General features: G+C 38.8%; 1 protein-coding gene across 2 annotated transcripts in view; it reads right to left on the minus strand.

Moving 5' to 3' along the window:
* Positions 1-111: 111 nt before the first annotated feature.
* The window catches only part of LOC307034044 (solute carrier family 4 member 11-like), a 24252-nt gene continuing 6979 nt past the window's right edge, over positions 112-17384 (minus strand). For both annotated transcript variants that reach the window (XM_079672745.1, XM_079672746.1), the window contains exons 2-20: positions 15816-15866; positions 14830-14913; positions 14463-14506; positions 13762-13981; positions 13172-13253; positions 12814-12937; positions 12082-12291; positions 10272-10356; positions 9986-10111; positions 9795-9908; positions 8468-8600; positions 8144-8217; positions 6923-7202; positions 5734-5840; positions 5239-5404; positions 4888-5061; positions 3762-3957; positions 1885-2054; positions 112-888 (exon numbers count right to left, since the gene is read on the minus strand). In XM_079672745.1, the coding sequence (XP_079528871.1) occupies positions 822-888; positions 1885-2054; positions 3762-3957; positions 4888-5061; positions 5239-5404; positions 5734-5840; positions 6923-7202; positions 8144-8217; positions 8468-8600; positions 9795-9908; positions 9986-10111; positions 10272-10356; positions 12082-12291; positions 12814-12937; positions 13172-13253; positions 13762-13981; positions 14463-14506; positions 14830-14913; positions 15816-15866 (2507 nt within the window). In that variant the 3' untranslated portion in view covers positions 112-821. The remainder of the gene's footprint in view (positions 889-1884; positions 2055-3761; positions 3958-4887; positions 5062-5238; positions 5405-5733; positions 5841-6922; positions 7203-8143; positions 8218-8467; positions 8601-9794; positions 9909-9985; positions 10112-10271; positions 10357-12081; positions 12292-12813; positions 12938-13171; positions 13254-13761; positions 13982-14462; positions 14507-14829; positions 14914-15815; positions 15867-17384) is intronic.

Genomic DNA, 17384 nt, shown 5'->3' on the forward strand with positions numbered 1-17384 from the left:
TTGTGCTGTGTGCGACGGCATTTCAGAAAATGCTCTCCTGTTACCTGCTGTATCGACTGATGGCAAATTTAATGTTATATTGAGGACGATCAGTACAATGAAACATTTGCATTTAGTTCCTTAAAGGGGCTTTATTTGTGTAACAACAGTTTGATTTAATCCAAACATTACAGTGCACAGAACATATTTTTTATACAAACATACTTTATCATGTCATGTGTCTCCTCAGAATGAAAATAGCTGTTTTTCACGGCTAAACCACTAGAATATATATGTTCAACATCGGTGTGGTTGACACACTTTGTCAAGGTGTGGTGACACTTCACTCTACATGTTATCAACTGTTTCTTTAAATGATTATGTATATTCCACAGTGGTAAAATACTGTAATCCCCTCATCCACATTGCACTTTACACACAAACCAAGCAGCTCTATCAAACACATGATGCCACAATTATTTGAAATTATTAACATGTTTTTTAAACATTACAACCATTTCTGTCAAGTTCCCAGCTAAGAGCAGATGTGTGTGTGAAAAGAATAAGCAAAACAGAAGACACTCTTTCAAGACTGGTAAATACAATAAAGATGCAGGAATGTGGGATATTAAAATGGCAGCTACATTGATGGTAAATGTGTAATGACCAATGAGAAAGCTTCTGAGGGATGTAAATGTCGTCCAGTCACGAGAGAGTGCTCACATCCACATCTTGCAGTCCGAATGCATTTTGTTTAGTTGTTAACACAGTCATTGAGTTCTGAGTCTGTTTCCCTCCCAACAGGAAGAAGTGAATCTGTCCATAAGGTGCGCTCTGCTGATCTATATGTACTGGGCGTCCATGATATCCAGATACTTGGCTTCGATGACTCGGGGTAGAAGGGTGATCCTGAAATAAAACACAAAGAGATACCAGATGATGTTGTGCAGTTACGTACATGTTAGTATGGAAAAGGTTTCTTAATGTATTAATCCTTCATACACAGACACAAAACGCTTTACAAAAGTCTTTCAAACTTCATATTATTGGGCAATACAAAAAAGTTCAAAGCTGTATGTTATCTTTCAAACGCTGAAACTCAAATGTTAAACACTCAAATGCTGCGCAGCTTCTTTTTCTTTCATCTCTATTCATTATGGTCTCTCTGCACAGTTGCAGATAAAGATTAGGCTTTAGTTATATTCCATAAGAAGTTATTTTTTTATGTTGAATTAGATTTCAGTGAAAGCTTGTTGGAAAGGACTGTTTCCGACTAGCTTGATCAAATGATTTCCAACAACGTTATTGTATTTCAAAGTGCAAAATTCAATAAAGTAATACAATATAAATATAATCATTTCTCAAATTCAAACCATGGAAAGGAGTTTAAAACGGTTTGCTCTCCTACACACAGAGGAGCATACAATGATGAACTAAAGTTTAAAGTAAGTTGACATTATAAAAAAGACTACTGCATATACTCTGATGACATCGCATTATCCAAATTGAGGATTTTGATCAAAGACTTGTTTCTTAGGATGATGTCATAAAATCTATATTATAATAATATAACAGACATTTGAGGATTCAATCCAACATCTCAATACAAGCTTTATATGTCAAATAATTACACGTTGTTCAGACTTACTCCTCATCCTGAGTTTTTATAACTTTGTGGTTTGGCTTTAAAGACCAAGCTAAAATGATATCACTCGGTTATTTCCTCATATTTCAGAAAGTCCCCCCCAGAGCCACAGTACTTCATCTACCTGTTTCCAGAAGTAAACTGAACTTCATATCAAGAACGAATCTTAGCCAATATAATGTAAACTCTATGCAGACATTGCAGCAGTGTGTTGGTTTCCACGGTGCCGCTCTGCCCCCTGTTGGCCTGGCTCTTCTTACCTGACAGGGACCAGCAGGATCATCAGGAGGGGGAAGACCATCTTCATGTAGGGCAGAGGATACATCCCGAACGCACACAGGATGATCAGCTGGAGCATCTGCAGCGCCGTAAAGTAGTGGACCTTCTTCTGAGGCACGCGGCGAATGTAGTGTGTGGGAGGATAGGAGGTCTGGACAAAGGAAAGTGAGTAACATGTGGTTACAATGCTTTTAGATGACATGTTGTATTACATTTAGTTTCCTAAAGTAAAAGTAGTTTACTTTCAAGTCCATTAAAGTTGGGTAATATGTTCATGTAAAGACACAGTTGTTGCAGGGTGAATGAAACATCTGGTTGGAAATTTTTATAATAAGGTATTTTATTATTATCCAATCATGTTTCTATGAGAAATGTTTTAACAAGATATCACCAGAGGCCTGTACGACGAAGCCGGATTTTTGCTTAGCGAGCTAACTTCAGGGGAAACTCTGGCTTTCTGGTCCTACGACGCTGGTTCACTTCATAGCGGGCTAGATCTCCATGGTAACATGCTGAGCGGCTAGCCTGGTCCGGAGCAGGTTAGGTTGCAGGCTAAGAGATCAAGTCAGTGAAAACACCGCCTGCTGACCAATCAGAGCTCAGTGTGCGGAGTTTAAAGCGATCAAGTCATATTACAGGAGAAAGGAAATACAGTTTAAACTGCCGTTGCAGGAAAGACGGCCGGCAAAAATCACCGACTGTGTGAACGTGAAAATGAATAGAATATCACCTCCCATCTTCAGAGCAATCTGACTTTTATAACATTAGCGTTAAGAAAGCTTACTTAAATATCTGCCACAACATAAGTAACCGGATCAAAGTAACATTATGTAAAGTCCGCGGCACTGTGAGTGCAGACGTCGATGTGTCCCATTATCATTCATATCACATCATGTATCATATAGGCCTATTTCCTTATCTGAGTCAGCTGAGCCGTATCTGGCCGTGCAACACTTACAGTGTCACATACTGTATGCAGAAGTATTATTTTAAGCAACACATTAAGTTGACAAAACACTCGAGCCAAATGTAATTAAAGTCAGATCCACTCGTGTCTTAGACGGGTCAGTGATATCATAAACCTGTTAATGTACTCATTCAAACACTTTTTCTTTTACCAGCTGTATTCACCTTGCAGGTGCAGCTATTTGGCTTTTATCCTGGATAAAGTGTTTAAGTCATGGATGTTTAAAGTTTAACGTCTTCATATTTGTCTAATTATAGTTGAATTTTCATTCAGGAAGTATGACTCGCTGCGCTGTCAGTACGCTTGTCCATGTTTGTGATTGGTCGAACACTCCAAATACCACCCCTTTCATGCGAACGCGCACCTAACTAGATAGATCAAAGCTGGCTTGAGTTAACAAGTTGATAACCAGCATCGTAGAACCGCTTAGCGAGAGCGCGTTTGTTTTGGATTAGGTAAACCGGGTAACTCAAACATATGCAGGTTATGTTGAACCGGCTTCGTCGTACAGGCCTCTGATCTTGTTTTATAATGAAACGTTTTAATAATTTCACAAACTCAACATGTGTCTTCATATATAATAGAAGCGTCTTGTTTTTATAACACGATAGGATTGTATGTTGTTCACCAACTGTTATGCAGAGGTGTCTTGTAATAATGATACAGTCATATTATAACAAAAATAGTTATTTGTGTTCTTGCTTTGGGATATAACCATGACACTGAGGATTCTTATATGTCAAGGTAGCAGCAAGGTTGGCGTATAACTTTCGCCCTTAATTAGACATCTACCATTGAGGGCCGTTTGGAGTAGACACCATGTGAAGTTTAATGGATAAACAGGGGGAAAAAGAGATCAACCAATCACACCACAGTGTCCTTGCTGCTCACCTGTTCCTTTAGCAGCAGGGCCATGCGGTCCACCATCTGGTTCCCATCAAGCGACGTGGCTGCGATGTAGAGGAAGAGGCCGTAGAGGACAGGCTTGGGGATCCACTGCAGAGGGATGGGCAGCATGAAGGCAGACAGGCCAATCAGGATGTTGGCCACCAGCGAGGTCAGACGAGTCTCCTTCACACTCACTATACTGTTGGACACAAAGCCAGAGAAATACTTTAAATATCCAGATAAACACTTCTTGTCTGATTAGAGAAAGACATAAGTACAACAATTTACCAGTGGCGAACCGTCAGGGCCTTCAAGGTATTCAGAGAATACCCTGTAACACTCACATAAAACAAACAACAAATCGATTTAATTATATAAATAAAATGTTGTTGATCTGTAATATTACAATGTTACGTTGATTTGTTTGTCCTTCTCGGACCATGCACTACGCATTTCAGTGGTTTTGTGTTCGAAAAGAAAGCAACCAATCAGATCTTGTTCTGGGTCTCTGGGTAGAATATCCTTCAACAAGGTATTCTACATCCTTGATAGAATGCCCTGGCCGTTGCACTGAATGAAAGCGTACGTTTGGACTGACAGTTTGATCAACCAATCATATATTGATTTGTAGCCAATGGGCGTACAACATGGAAAAACTAGTATATTAAGATTAATAGTAAGTAAGTCCTACTTTTACTTTCTTATCCCTTTTATCATCCCAGCTTAATGAAAATGATTTACCTCAGAAATCGTCAAGCGAAATGGAAATATCAAAAACTATCCAATACACTTGCAGTATATGACTAAAATAATGTTCAAATCAGGATCAATATTTATATATTTAAAATAAAATGTACTTTTAAAATAATAATATATATACAAAATAATGTTTTTTATTTAGATATTTGACCAAGAAAACTCAGAATTAGATAAATAGATCATAGTTTTTTTCAAAAAAGAGTATCTCCACTTCACTAAGGGACAATGAAGATATTATTGTCAGTATGCAAATCAAAAACATTGTTACAAAGCCTCCAAACTCTCGGATAAAAGAGTTAAGATCAGCTGCTGGTGTTTTCAATCTTTGAAAGCCCCACTCTGATTTCTTCTTCATTTTAACTTTACTCACGTTGTGTAAACGTGTCCGTTCTCTACGTGCTGTTCTGTTTTGGCCAGCTGACGGGCGTGTAGGGAGGAATGTGGGAAGGCAGCGTGCATCCATGGCAACCCCAAACAGGACATGAGGATGTTGATGCAGCCCGTCAGCACCAAGTCCCAGTGGAACGCCGTGCCTTTTAGCAACCTGGTAACACACGGGCGTCAAGTGGTTTGTCAATGCAACACAGCAGCAGAACAATATAGCCTCTTTATTCTGTAGATGGCAGAGGAGCAGTCTATGAGATTTGGACACTTTAAAAACTAGAGTAATGTTACATTTATAGCCTTGGTTTGGCAAGTACACCTAAAATCGAAGTCTTACTTGTGTTCAGGCACATGTGTGAGTGAGATGACGATGTTCTGGTCGATGAAGATGAGCAAAGCGAGGAGGAAACCCAGCCCGACCGCGCACAGTGTATTCAGTCCTGACAGCTTATCAAAATTAGGGAAGTTGAATATGGGGCCATCGTGGACATTGAACCTAGGAACTAATAGCACAGAGAGCATAACATTGAGTATACACATCTCAAACAGAGACATCACACTTGCAAGGGAAAAGATGATAACATTGTATAAAGAAATGTCTTCATATTTAACTTTTCTGCTTGTGTTATTAGCAACGTTCAACCCCGCGTCTTTAACCCACATTGATTCAGGAGCCACGCTGAGTTGAAAGCTCCCTGAAAGCAAATACATCAGTTTTCTATACCTCCAACCGAGGATTTACGAACAGTGAAATGTGTTTTGTGCCAAGGTTGTGACTTTAAGTCTCGAGGGTACTCTTCAATCAGTTCTTTTATATGAGATCTTTACTCACGCTGTATGTCGAGGAAAAGGTAGGAGCCAATAAAGGAGCACACCAACACAGAGATAGGCAGAGCGCAGTCAGACACCACCTCTCTGACTCTGCCATTCAGATACGGACTGTGGGAGATAAAGAAGATATTTCAACATTGTGCAACTCTGATGTAATCATTTCTACAAGTTTTACTACAGTGATGACACTAGTTACTCTCTTAGCTCAAAATAATTCATACCGGGTGGTAAAAAGTTATGGAGATACCCCAGGAGACATTGAAATACATACATTTATCTACCTCATGTATTACATTACTACACCCGAAGGGTGGAAATCATTGCGGATAATTTGATACATCCTGCCTGACTCCTGGGAAATCTTCCATCTTTTTCACATCTTTCCACCAACTTCTTACCAGTTATGTGAGGACATATGCAACTACTGTTCACAGAGGTAGAAAGTCACTAATAACATGATCCTAAGGGCTATACACAAGTACAATTACTTTCTTTTGTCATATTTAAAGTTGCGATCCTTCATTTATATAAAACTAGCAAAACAACAATGTAAAATATACTTCAGTACATACAGTATGTAAGAACTGCATTTAAAACAGTCCTTTCTTCATTTAATTAAATTAATGAGTAACATATTAAGTATTAAGAAGTTACTACAGCTGTAAGATACATGCAGTGGGGTACAAAGCACACGTTTTGTTCTTAAAGCTGAAGAAAAGTCATTATTAGTCACATTAAGTGGACGGAAAACTCGGCATTTTACGTAAGTACAATACTAGAGTGAATATACTTAACACCAATGCTTACTCAACATTTCAAAGGGAAATGCTTATTGTGTTAGCTGCCCAACAGAACTGTCATGCTGACAACAATATCACATACAGTATGTTCTCTATTTGTTTTTCATGGCATTAAAACACATTTACCCAGCATTACACTTTGGTATCTTTATAAACGTTAGTATCTTCTCCACCATACAAATGATGTGGCTTTGAGCCGCATACGTAAAGACAACAGACACACTCACGTCACTTGATGCTTATAATGTTTAAGTCTTTACTTGAACTAATATTTAAAAAACGAGGCAATTTTACGTTGTGGTATTGTAGGGTGTTGTTCAAGTTATTGTCGCACTTCTTGCAGTATCTATATTGAATATATTGAATAAGTAATTCAGAAAGGGAGCGTACCTCCTCTTGACGAGGTAGAGGGCGTATCCCAGCCACAGAGTGCCCAGCATGAGCAGCAGACAGAGGACGGGTCTCTCTCTGGTGGTCAGCACCAGGGACTCGGGCAGGAACACTAACGTATGCTCTTCTGCGTGTCCCATCTGCGACACGGTCCCATTCGGAGACGCCATCGTGTTCCCCGTCTGGTTGTTGGCCTTCTCTAGAATCTCAGTGATCTGCTGGAGCACGAACGTGGTGTTTGTGGACGCCAGTGTGGGCGCATGGTAGAAGTGGTTAAAAACTAGTGAAGGGGAAGAAGAGAGAGGACAAGCTTCTTGTTATAGAGGGTCACCTTTCTGATCTTTAGAGAAACCATTTCACGTGAATTTAAATGTTGCTTCTTGTTGAAAAAGAATTCAGATCTTAGCGTAAAGGGATTGCTACGAGCCTTGCTCTTGTTTTTACCAGATCTTTTTAATGTCATTTTATGTATCAAGTGTGTTTTAACAACAAAAGTACACTGTAAGGTACAGGTGTTACTACAAGAACATGTTCCCTGTAAAATTGATATTATTCAGTTTGTTAATTGGGATCTTGTAAAAAATTAAGAACTTCCTTGTTGTTATGAAAAACATGTTTTGCCATGATGGCAGGAACATGTTGCTGTACAAAATAAAACTGTACTTGGAAACTGACACATTTTAGAAGTCCTTAGATCTCAGCTAGATATATCAAATGAAGAGGGAGAGAATATAAAAAAAAAAAAATGTATGTCTATTTCACAGATAGTGTCTATAAGATATTCTATACCTTATTGATATTATGTACCTTCTATGTATTAATTATAAATATATTTACAGGCATTCAAGCACTGCTCTAAATTGAAGCTTTGCTCGGTTTGATGCAGTCTAGCAGCTACAACAGCCTGAGGCTTAAAAGAATAGAATACATCAAATGCATTTATTTCCAGTCTTGTGACAAACCCTTGTATAAAACTGATAGAAACAGAAGCTGTGTGACAGACTACATTATATTTACATTACAGGGTTGGGAGCCTGTTTGATTTTATGCTTGCTTTTCCTCTAAAGACTCTGTGATGGATCTGAATATTTGCTGGGCTTCATTACCTACAACAAACGATATGAGGGACGTTTGGTCATCCCCCCTGCGGTGTGGGGAGATAGCTCTGCTGCAAAAACATTCAAAACATGTTTAATGTAGTCTAACCTTGTCTTGACTTACTTTTAATGGTGCCTTTCACTGCATCCCCAACAAAAGCAATTGAGATAAACAATGCAATGACTTCTTCTGTTGAGCTGAAAGATAGAACATGTAAAAGAAAGTGTTCTAAAAAAGCATTGCATGATCATTCATGTTTAAACAGATTTGTGTTATTAATACAAACACAGACATAACAGTTCGCTCAAGGCGAAATAATAGCCCAGATAGTGAGGGTGCATATTAAACCAAATGTATAATTATGTCTGAAAACAAGTCATAACGGATGCGTCTTCTCCTATCTGTCTGATATGGCATATTGAAATATATTTGTTTTTGTGTACTCACCGTTTGAAGAGTTTCATAAAAAGGCTGACATTGAATAAGCCTCCGAGGATGAGGAACAGGCTGTTCCATAAACCAATGCAGGCGTAGAAAGCTTTAAAGTCAAGGTCATAGTCATCGCAGATTCCCCTGATTACTGAAAAACATACATATTGACACAAAAATAAGTCAATCACAATATTAAAAAATAATGTTTTCACAGCAACTGTCTGGTAGAATGGCTACTTGTTGGTAATTATAATACTTTGTTGGAGTTTATCTCTTGTTTTTTCAAAGTTAAAGCCCTACATATTATCCACCTGATTAATCCATTTGTGCCGAAGACTATGCTCAGTATTAAATGCAACAACATTTGGTTCAGATTTTCCTTAGGCCTGAAATCTGTTACAACATACTCTAGGCATCTAAACAGTACAACTTTGAAATGTCTAGATCCCAGTACATTTAACCCTTTAATAAATAGTCAAATTCAGGACTCCTGATAAAGATTAATAAAAAAACGCCAACATTGTATCCATCGAATGTCTCAGTATGAAGAACATGTATACACTGCGTACTGTTGTGCATATCTTTGACATTCAATTCGCTCCTCCTTGAGGTTTTTGAGGTACATGCATTTTCTAAACATACTATTTTGAGTCAATTTTTGCCTAGAATGAAATTAAATATATCTAAATAAACCCTGAGAGACTGAAAACAGTGAAAGGAAACATAATGGTTTGACCCATGTTGAAACTTCCTACAGATTTGTGCTTGTGCCAGAGAAACTGGAGAAGATGCAGCCTCTTATTACTTAAAGGTCCCCTATTATACTATTTTTCATCAATATATTATAGGTCTCAAATATATACAAAACATGTCTCTGAAGTGTTTGGCTCCAAACACCAAACAGATCACCCATTGTAGCATCCCATAATCCCCTCTGTTTCAGCCCTGTTTCCAAAGTGCTGATTATCTGTCTGTTACTTTAGATGAAAACAAGGAGCCCCTCCCCACGCCCCTCTGAGAGATATTTAGTTAAAAAGAACTCAATGGTGCTCTAGGAGGAGATTCAGGTGATAAGGTGGGGGGTGTTACATTGGTTGGTGATTGGCTAATGGTTACACAAGCCAAAAAATCGTTATGACATCATAAAGTGGCCAAAATCTGATCAGCTCATTTTCAGACAGGTTTTTATATAACTGGATCAGGACAAAAAGAGAGAGAATCTTTTTTCCTTAAACTTTCAGAATCTCTTTACACGGAGGGGACATATGTTGATGTATAAAATACATGAAAAAGTGGATTTTGCATTCTAGGTGACCTTTAAACAGTAATACACAATACACACCGCTTATGAAGATGGCCAGGGGTGCAGTGGTCAGTGGAATGACGAGAGGTGAGCCGGCGAACAGAGAGTAGATCACTCCTCCAATGCTCTGCCCAACAATGGTCTTCTGAACATCTGTCAAGAAAACTGACTTAAGTACTTTTGGATGCTATACATTAAACAATGTTGCAGATAAAGAAAAGGGTGCATACCTATCTCTCCTCTTGTGCTTTCGTCATTTAATGATCCAAAGGCGATAGCAGGCAGGAGAATGGCGATGTAGAGGAAGATGGCAGTGGTGGTGTACTTCAGCAGGCAGCGGTCCTTCCCAGTTATTCCTTGATGGATTATTTAAAGGGTTATGAAAGATATAACAGCCGAAACCTCGAGTTATCTTCAATGTGCTTTTAAATAAGACATTTTATGATTTTGCAGCCGAGGCAATTAAGTCAAATAGATTTGTTCTTAGAAGGCAGTGTTTCAAGAAAGGATTAATACCATCTGTGAAGTCTGACGGGTAGAGAGGGAGTCTGCGCCGGAGGTCATCAAAAACACCTTTACCGAATTTAAGGAATTCTTTGAACTGTGGAGAAAGAGACAGGATTTATTCATTCAGACTTAACACTCCAGTAATTATTCAGATGCTGTAACTCATGTTCATTACATAGAGAGCCCTCTGAAGGGGACTATTGGGACTTATAGGTGTGGAATGAAATCAGTATTAAAATACTGAAAGCACAACTATGTGTTATGGCTTGTAATCCTGATATTCCTTAATCCTTCAAAACGGTGTTGGTAAATTGGCACTAAATTGGAAACATGTAGACAAGTGTGAACCAAATACTTTAGTTTACTCAGTTTCAAGCGTATCAGTTGCAAACACAGTGCACAGTGATCTTTGATATGTTCAGAACATGTTTTACATTTCTAAAAAAGTTATTAAGATGGAAATCAATCTAACTTTGGGTAGACATTTGCGATGTAAACAGTAGAAATACAAAAAGTGATATAACAGGCTTAGTGTTAGCAGTAGAAAGTCACTAAGTATATTTACTCAGGCGTTACAATTATCTGACAGCTATTGTACATTTATAAACATATGAAAATATACAGCTGAAATTATCTGTCACTTATTTTGAGTGTTAATTAATTTCTAATTCTTGTTTCACGCTTCTTAAATTTGACGTTATTGTGCATGTTTTTATATTCTTTTTAATTTTATTTATATAGCACATATTATTTATATAGTATATATGTATTAAGTATGACATGTCATAAATTATTGTGAATCTTTCCTGATTATACCTAACTACTTTTACTTTGCAAATGCTGAAGTTTTACTTCCAACAGAGTATTTCTAGGAGTAGTAGTAGCCTACTTTGACTCAAGGAGGGATTTGAGTTCATCCTCCAGTACTGAGGACGGTGCATTTGCATGTATTTGTTTGGCCTTGCTGTGCTGCCGCAGTGTTCCTATTGAACTGAATGGATGACCTCAGCAACCTCCTGTGCTTCAGACGACTTTATGTTGAAAGACTCCTCTGACTGGGACATTCCTTTTGAATAACATTCATTTTCAATTATTTGCTGATTTTGTGAAAGGTATTTTGAATAAGCGTAATAAAAATAATGTTTAATACATTTTTGTGGAGGAATTTAACTCGCATCCATTATAAAATTGGACATAATGACACATCTAAGGGTCCATCATTGCTTGTTTTTGTATTATGCAACTCTGTAATTGTAGAAGAGGTTAAAAGGTTGGTTTGGCAGCAACAACCCTACATTTAAATTCTGTTATTAAAGCATTCAGGACATCAGGTGCAGCCACAACCTGTTGTTAACTCTGCTCTTTTACAACCCAAATACATGCTTTCTCTCTAGGCAGTATCTGGGTGTTCCCTCTTCTCCGCCTGATGAAGTCCTTTATCATTACATGGAGCCACATTCTGCTGCCAGAGCCATGGCAGCCCTGGCAGCGCTCTCAGTTTGTTGCCCAGCTGCTCGCTCCTCGGGCCTGGCTGATGGAGCGTGGAAACTGGATAATCAGATAATCTGGCTCAACTACTTTACTTTACAGCCTCACATCTTTATGTGCCTGGATGGAGGGAGAACACACGGGTGGTTCCCACATGTGGAGAGCTAACAGTTGGTAGAGAACATAAGTGTTGGTTTTACAAGTACAACTCCTTTGTTTGTAGAGTTAAGTATCGTTGTATATTGGCTTTGCAGTTATACAACAGTCAAAGGGCCACTCTGCACTGATAACAGATTGTGTTTTACATCTCCTATTTGCTATCCTTTCACACCTCAAGTGGTTTCCCTTTCCGTGGATCTGAGTCCTCCACTTCCGTTACGATCGTCTTCTCAGAGCCGATGGAGAGCTGCTCTCTGTGGTGCACCAGCTCCTCTTTGAACTCCTCCTCCGTCTTGGCCTCCAGAAGCTTCTGTCTGAAGGAAATGTCCGAGAACATCGTGGCAAATGTTCTACCGAGTTCCACGGCCGACTTGGTGCTTTTCTGGAGAAGAATGGTATGAGATATTCTTTTAATTTGGCTTTAAACAACAACTTCTACACAGTTTCAATTGTTCATAATATCAAAGAGAGAGAAAACATTTTCAAGCATGTGGGCCCTATTTTTTACTTTGTATCACATAAAAAAAGAGTGAGGATAAAGCAACAACGAAGGACATCAGCCAGTTCTAAACCTCAAAAATTACTACATTCAAATGTTGTTTTGTTGCCAATGCACCTGATTAAGGTGGCAAATACAAAATCAATTGTTCTTAGTTCCTCTGTAATTGGTAAATAAAATGCCTTAGAAAAATTATGAAAAATGGTTGTTTTCCCACAACCTAAGGGACATGTTCAAGTTGCTTGTTGATTAACAGTTCAAAATGCAAAGATGACAAGGTTACTAAAATGAAAGGCTAGAAAAACCTGCGCCTATACACTTTTAAGATGCTACAAGGGGGACATTCCTGATATTTCCTCCATTATATCATTAATGTTAAATGGCAGAACTGATCATTCTCCCTACCGTCCGTGGGGGGGCCAGGATGAGGATGACGTAGCGCGCCTCGCGGCAGTTCGCTCCCCAGTTCTGTGGCCTGTCCAGGCGGGTGATGCAGACATGGCGCCTCTGCAGGCTCCTCACATTGGAGCTGAATCAATGGGAAATGTATTTGTGTGATCAGTGGTGTATAAATGATTGACTGTGCAGCATTCTGTATTGGCAGGTGTAAATTAGACCCCAGTTCGGTGGGTTTAAGCCAACAGAACATTGCTTTTCCAATGAAATGGTTTTATGTTTGTTGTCACTGTGCATTCAAATGAACTCTACTGAACTGATGCTAGAAGTCAAACATTCTCTAAAATATTATAGTGGAAGAACTCACAGAATACAAAGCCAGGACTGCTGGTAGCGAATGCCGGTGGAAGTGGCCATCACACCATGAAGGGTCTCTGATAGGAGGTGAACTGTGGGAGCATAATACAATTAATTGAACCGCCAAAACAAGTTGATATTACAAGCATCGTGTAAAGAAAACACACACTACACTCTGTAATTACTGAAGTATTCACAACTTTTACTGAAGTAAAAGTATCAATACAAGAACAGGGAACTACTCAAGTACAAATGAAAGTATTGCATTCAAATTCTTTCCTAATTAAATGTAGAAAACTTAGATTACCAAAGTAAAAGTAACCATGTTGCTGAATGGCCTCCTAAAGATCAATATGTCATACAGCTGAATTACAAGTGTTTATGAAGATGCGTTATTGTGCTCATCTCTTCATTGGAGGGGCTAATTTCAAAAACGTATATATATTAATTGTTAGATTTCAGTTGCATAAAGGTGCAAACAACTGGAGTATTCAGGTTAAGTACAGGTCTTCCAAATTGTACAACGATATAAGTACGTAAGCAAATGTACTTAGTTACATTCCACCACTGCTCAAAGTGCCCCTGATATATTTAGCTCACTATTCAATTCTTCCCCTGTTGTGTCCGTGAACAGCAAGTTCATGACCTCGTCCACATCGCAGTCCCCGTGGCCGTCCTCCACCACGTGAGTTAACATCCGCCTCAGGACCTCGTCCAGAGTGGCAGCTTTCTCGTCCAATAGGATGCTCGCCTGCGCCAGGAAGCTGTCCAGGTCTCTGTGGGCGCGCACTTCCTCATGGAAGTTCATCGGCTTCACATACTAGTGTGAGCCAAGAACAAAAGGAAATTAGCTTAATGTCAAAGTGCAAACAGGTGTAATGTTCCTTTTGCTGACTGTATATCCCCCCCAAAGGCAAGTTAATCCACACATTTCCTCCCAGCTTACTGCTTTCAGATTCACCTCATGGCTTTAATTGTCATGTGTGCATAGCTACAGTGTAGTCATGACAATGAAAATCTTAGGTCACAGGCTCCTCCAACAGTGCAACACAATAAGTAAATAAAATAAAATAGAATATAATAGAAACAGAATATAATAACAGTGCAGAATATTCTATCTACAGTTCTTATTTAGTATAAAATATGAAGCATGCACGAGAAAATGAGTATTATAGCGTTAAAATGGAACAGTTGAAAAGCGAGAAGTGTAATAGAAAGTGTAAAATGCAGTTTTTTTGCAGTATTTTACACAAAATTCATGTTTGTGATGAGGCACAGAGAGGCTGACAAGAAAAACGTACTTTTCTTGTCGTGTTCAAAAGCCCAAAGCCAGGACGGTCAGGATCTGCATATAAAAATCACATAAAGAATATATAATTGTACACACTGTCTCAGCCTCCAGCAACCGAATGGTTCTTTCATATTTCTAAAGTTATTCTTGGAACCAACTAATACATCTAGCAACCGCATGTGCATGACTCGCTAGCACACATGATTTCCCTAATTGCAGAGGCGGCAAATTATCCTCAGATGATAGAAGTCACGAAAGACAGCACCACTTACATCAGCTTATTAATGTGTATCGGTAAATAATGGCTCTTCTCTAATGTATAATCTTAGAACAAATCACACCACAGGATGAACATGTTATAGTGGAATGATTATTACCTGACGCACTGATCTGGACCTGGCTGTCATAGATGTGGTCCTTGAGATCATCCTCACAATCCTTCTGTTCCCCATCCTTCAGCTCTGTGAGTATACAAATAAGGAGTGACAGTCAATACATCTCAGTTTAAAAGTTACATACAAACTTTAATTTGAACAAAACTGAGGGATTCGGTGTCAGACTTAGTGTTTTGGCTGCGGTACTTTTTAATTCAGTTGACGATTGAGAAATCACAATCAGAAATAATTTAATAATCCCAGGGGAGAATTGGTTTTAGTAACAATTGTTCCATTTAAAAATGCATAGAAGAAGAAAATAAAATATATTAAATAAACAAAGGATTTTACCATGTGCAAATATATAAACATAAGAAATTAAAGTAATAATAATGATGTGATATGTGAATAATGAAGGCAATTTTATACATAACAGTGAGATAAAACTGCTCTGTGTTAAGTTTAAGATGCAGCTCCGGCCACAGTGTCTCCAGTAAGGGACAATTAATTTTGTCCTCCCACCACTCGCCATCTGTTGACAAGCGAGACCAATAAAAACATTCCCCTTACATCAGACACACAGTACTTTAACAATAGCAGCCGCTCATAAATTCCTTAATTGTATAGAAGATAAATATGGCATCTCCATCGCCCCTTTTTATGAGGGGGGAAAGGAACAGCTACAGAATTGGTGAATTAACCTTAACCCTTCAAGAGCTACGCTTGAGCTATGATTATTCCCGCTTCCCGTCATCGACCCACAGATGATCTGCCTCATTATTTACCCATTAATTAACCTCTCATCACACGCGTTGTGCTCACTAGCATGAGGGATGGGTCATCAGTGAGCAGGGAGGAATATTAGCATTAGCATATTTCCATGTGAAAATCTACATTATTCTGCCTCATATCCTGAATAATTTAGAGCATATCAGAACAGGAACCATGCTGAGAAAAAAACAATCCAGATATCTATTACTGCTACGCACCCATCTCTTGGAAAACATATCCATTCTTGGACCTCCCGCTGGATGGATCCTCTGTAGAAGGAAAGACAAATGTGTTATTCACTGCACGTTCAATTTTTATAATAAAGTGTTTTATATTAGAAGCTTTCAACATTGTTTTTTAAGTTGCAACCACATTATGGAAATGATAGCCAATATAAGCAAACTTTAATTGGTCCAACATTTATTGAATTCATGTTTTCAGCCGTCTATCGAAGGAGGTCCAATTGTATTTATCTTTTAGCTATGATTTCCTTTTCAGGAGAACCTGGGGGAAATATCTGGCTTTTCAGCGGGTAAATTCTCCACTATCTTTAGCAGTGCAGATAAATCAGTTTGTTGCAGAGCAGATAGCTTACAATAGTTTTATCAAAGTTCCTCAGCCAAGAACAGCTGGCGGCTGCAAACAAGGTTGGTGAGAGTGGGAATAGTGGAACAAAAAGTCAAATTGACCTTTGTTAACCCATAACAATGAGCTGAAAGAGCTAAATGCTCCAGAGCGCTAAAACCTCCAGTCATTACGAGCAACCCCTTTTACGAAACACGTTGTCACAGATACGAAGTGACCAGCAAAGGGTGATAACACTGTGTGGAACTCTCAAACTTACACAGTTGTGCCATCTGACCTGTGCAACAGTAGCATAAACTTAAAGTGACCAAAACATTCACAAACTTCTCTCAGCGGCTGAGCGGAAGGCTCCTCTGTATGCATGTGTGAATGAAGAAATATATATATATATATATATATATATATATAAATAAAAGACCTTTGAGGGGTTGCAAAGACTGGAAAAGCACTAAATGAATGCAAGCCATTCACCGTCATACACTAACACATTTCCTGGACAAACATTGATATGTCTAAACTTGTTGGATCATTATTATAAGTGTGATGCAGTTTGTCAGTCCTTGAAGACTTGAGAGGCGTTACACATAATATGATGATGTCAAAAGTATAGAGAAACAGAGAAGTAGGAATTGAAAAGAGACCCTTTCGCTCTCTGTTACAACAAAAACCTGACACCAGCTGCGCCTGATGTTTGTATAGGCGCTCGTGTTTCTGTGTTGAAGCTGCACGGATGAGCTTTTCCTCGCCTGAGGCAGAGATTGGCTCTGGGGGGCTCCCAGCAAGAATACATCTCAAAGCAGATTAGACAGAACATTCCCAGGCCTCCTCTACTTCACAGGAGCCTGCACAGACAACAGGGGGCCTCTCAGCTTATAGAGCAAGCTGTTTGTACCACAGGACGTGTAGAGGGATGATGATTTACTCATCGAGACCTCTACTGTCTCGGCTCATTAAGATAAAGGTCAAGTTTGTTGGAAACACTTTCCATTACATCTTATCATCATGACCAACAGTAGACACTGACTAACACTAAACAGTAACTCTTTTTCTCATTTGCTGCAGCGATGAGATTGGCGACAAATTATATTTTAGCTTCAAAAGCAAAACTGTGTCTGTGGGAATTCCCCCTGATTGCTTTATCTATCTGTTTATACTACCACAGTAAGTCCGTCTTTCTGCAGGCCTTTTAACTTTTCTGTCTT

Source organism: Notothenia rossii (assembly GCF_949606895.1).
Source record: "Notothenia rossii genome assembly, chromosome: 3".
Classification (NCBI taxonomy): domain Eukaryota; kingdom Metazoa; phylum Chordata; class Actinopteri; order Perciformes; family Nototheniidae; genus Notothenia; species Notothenia rossii.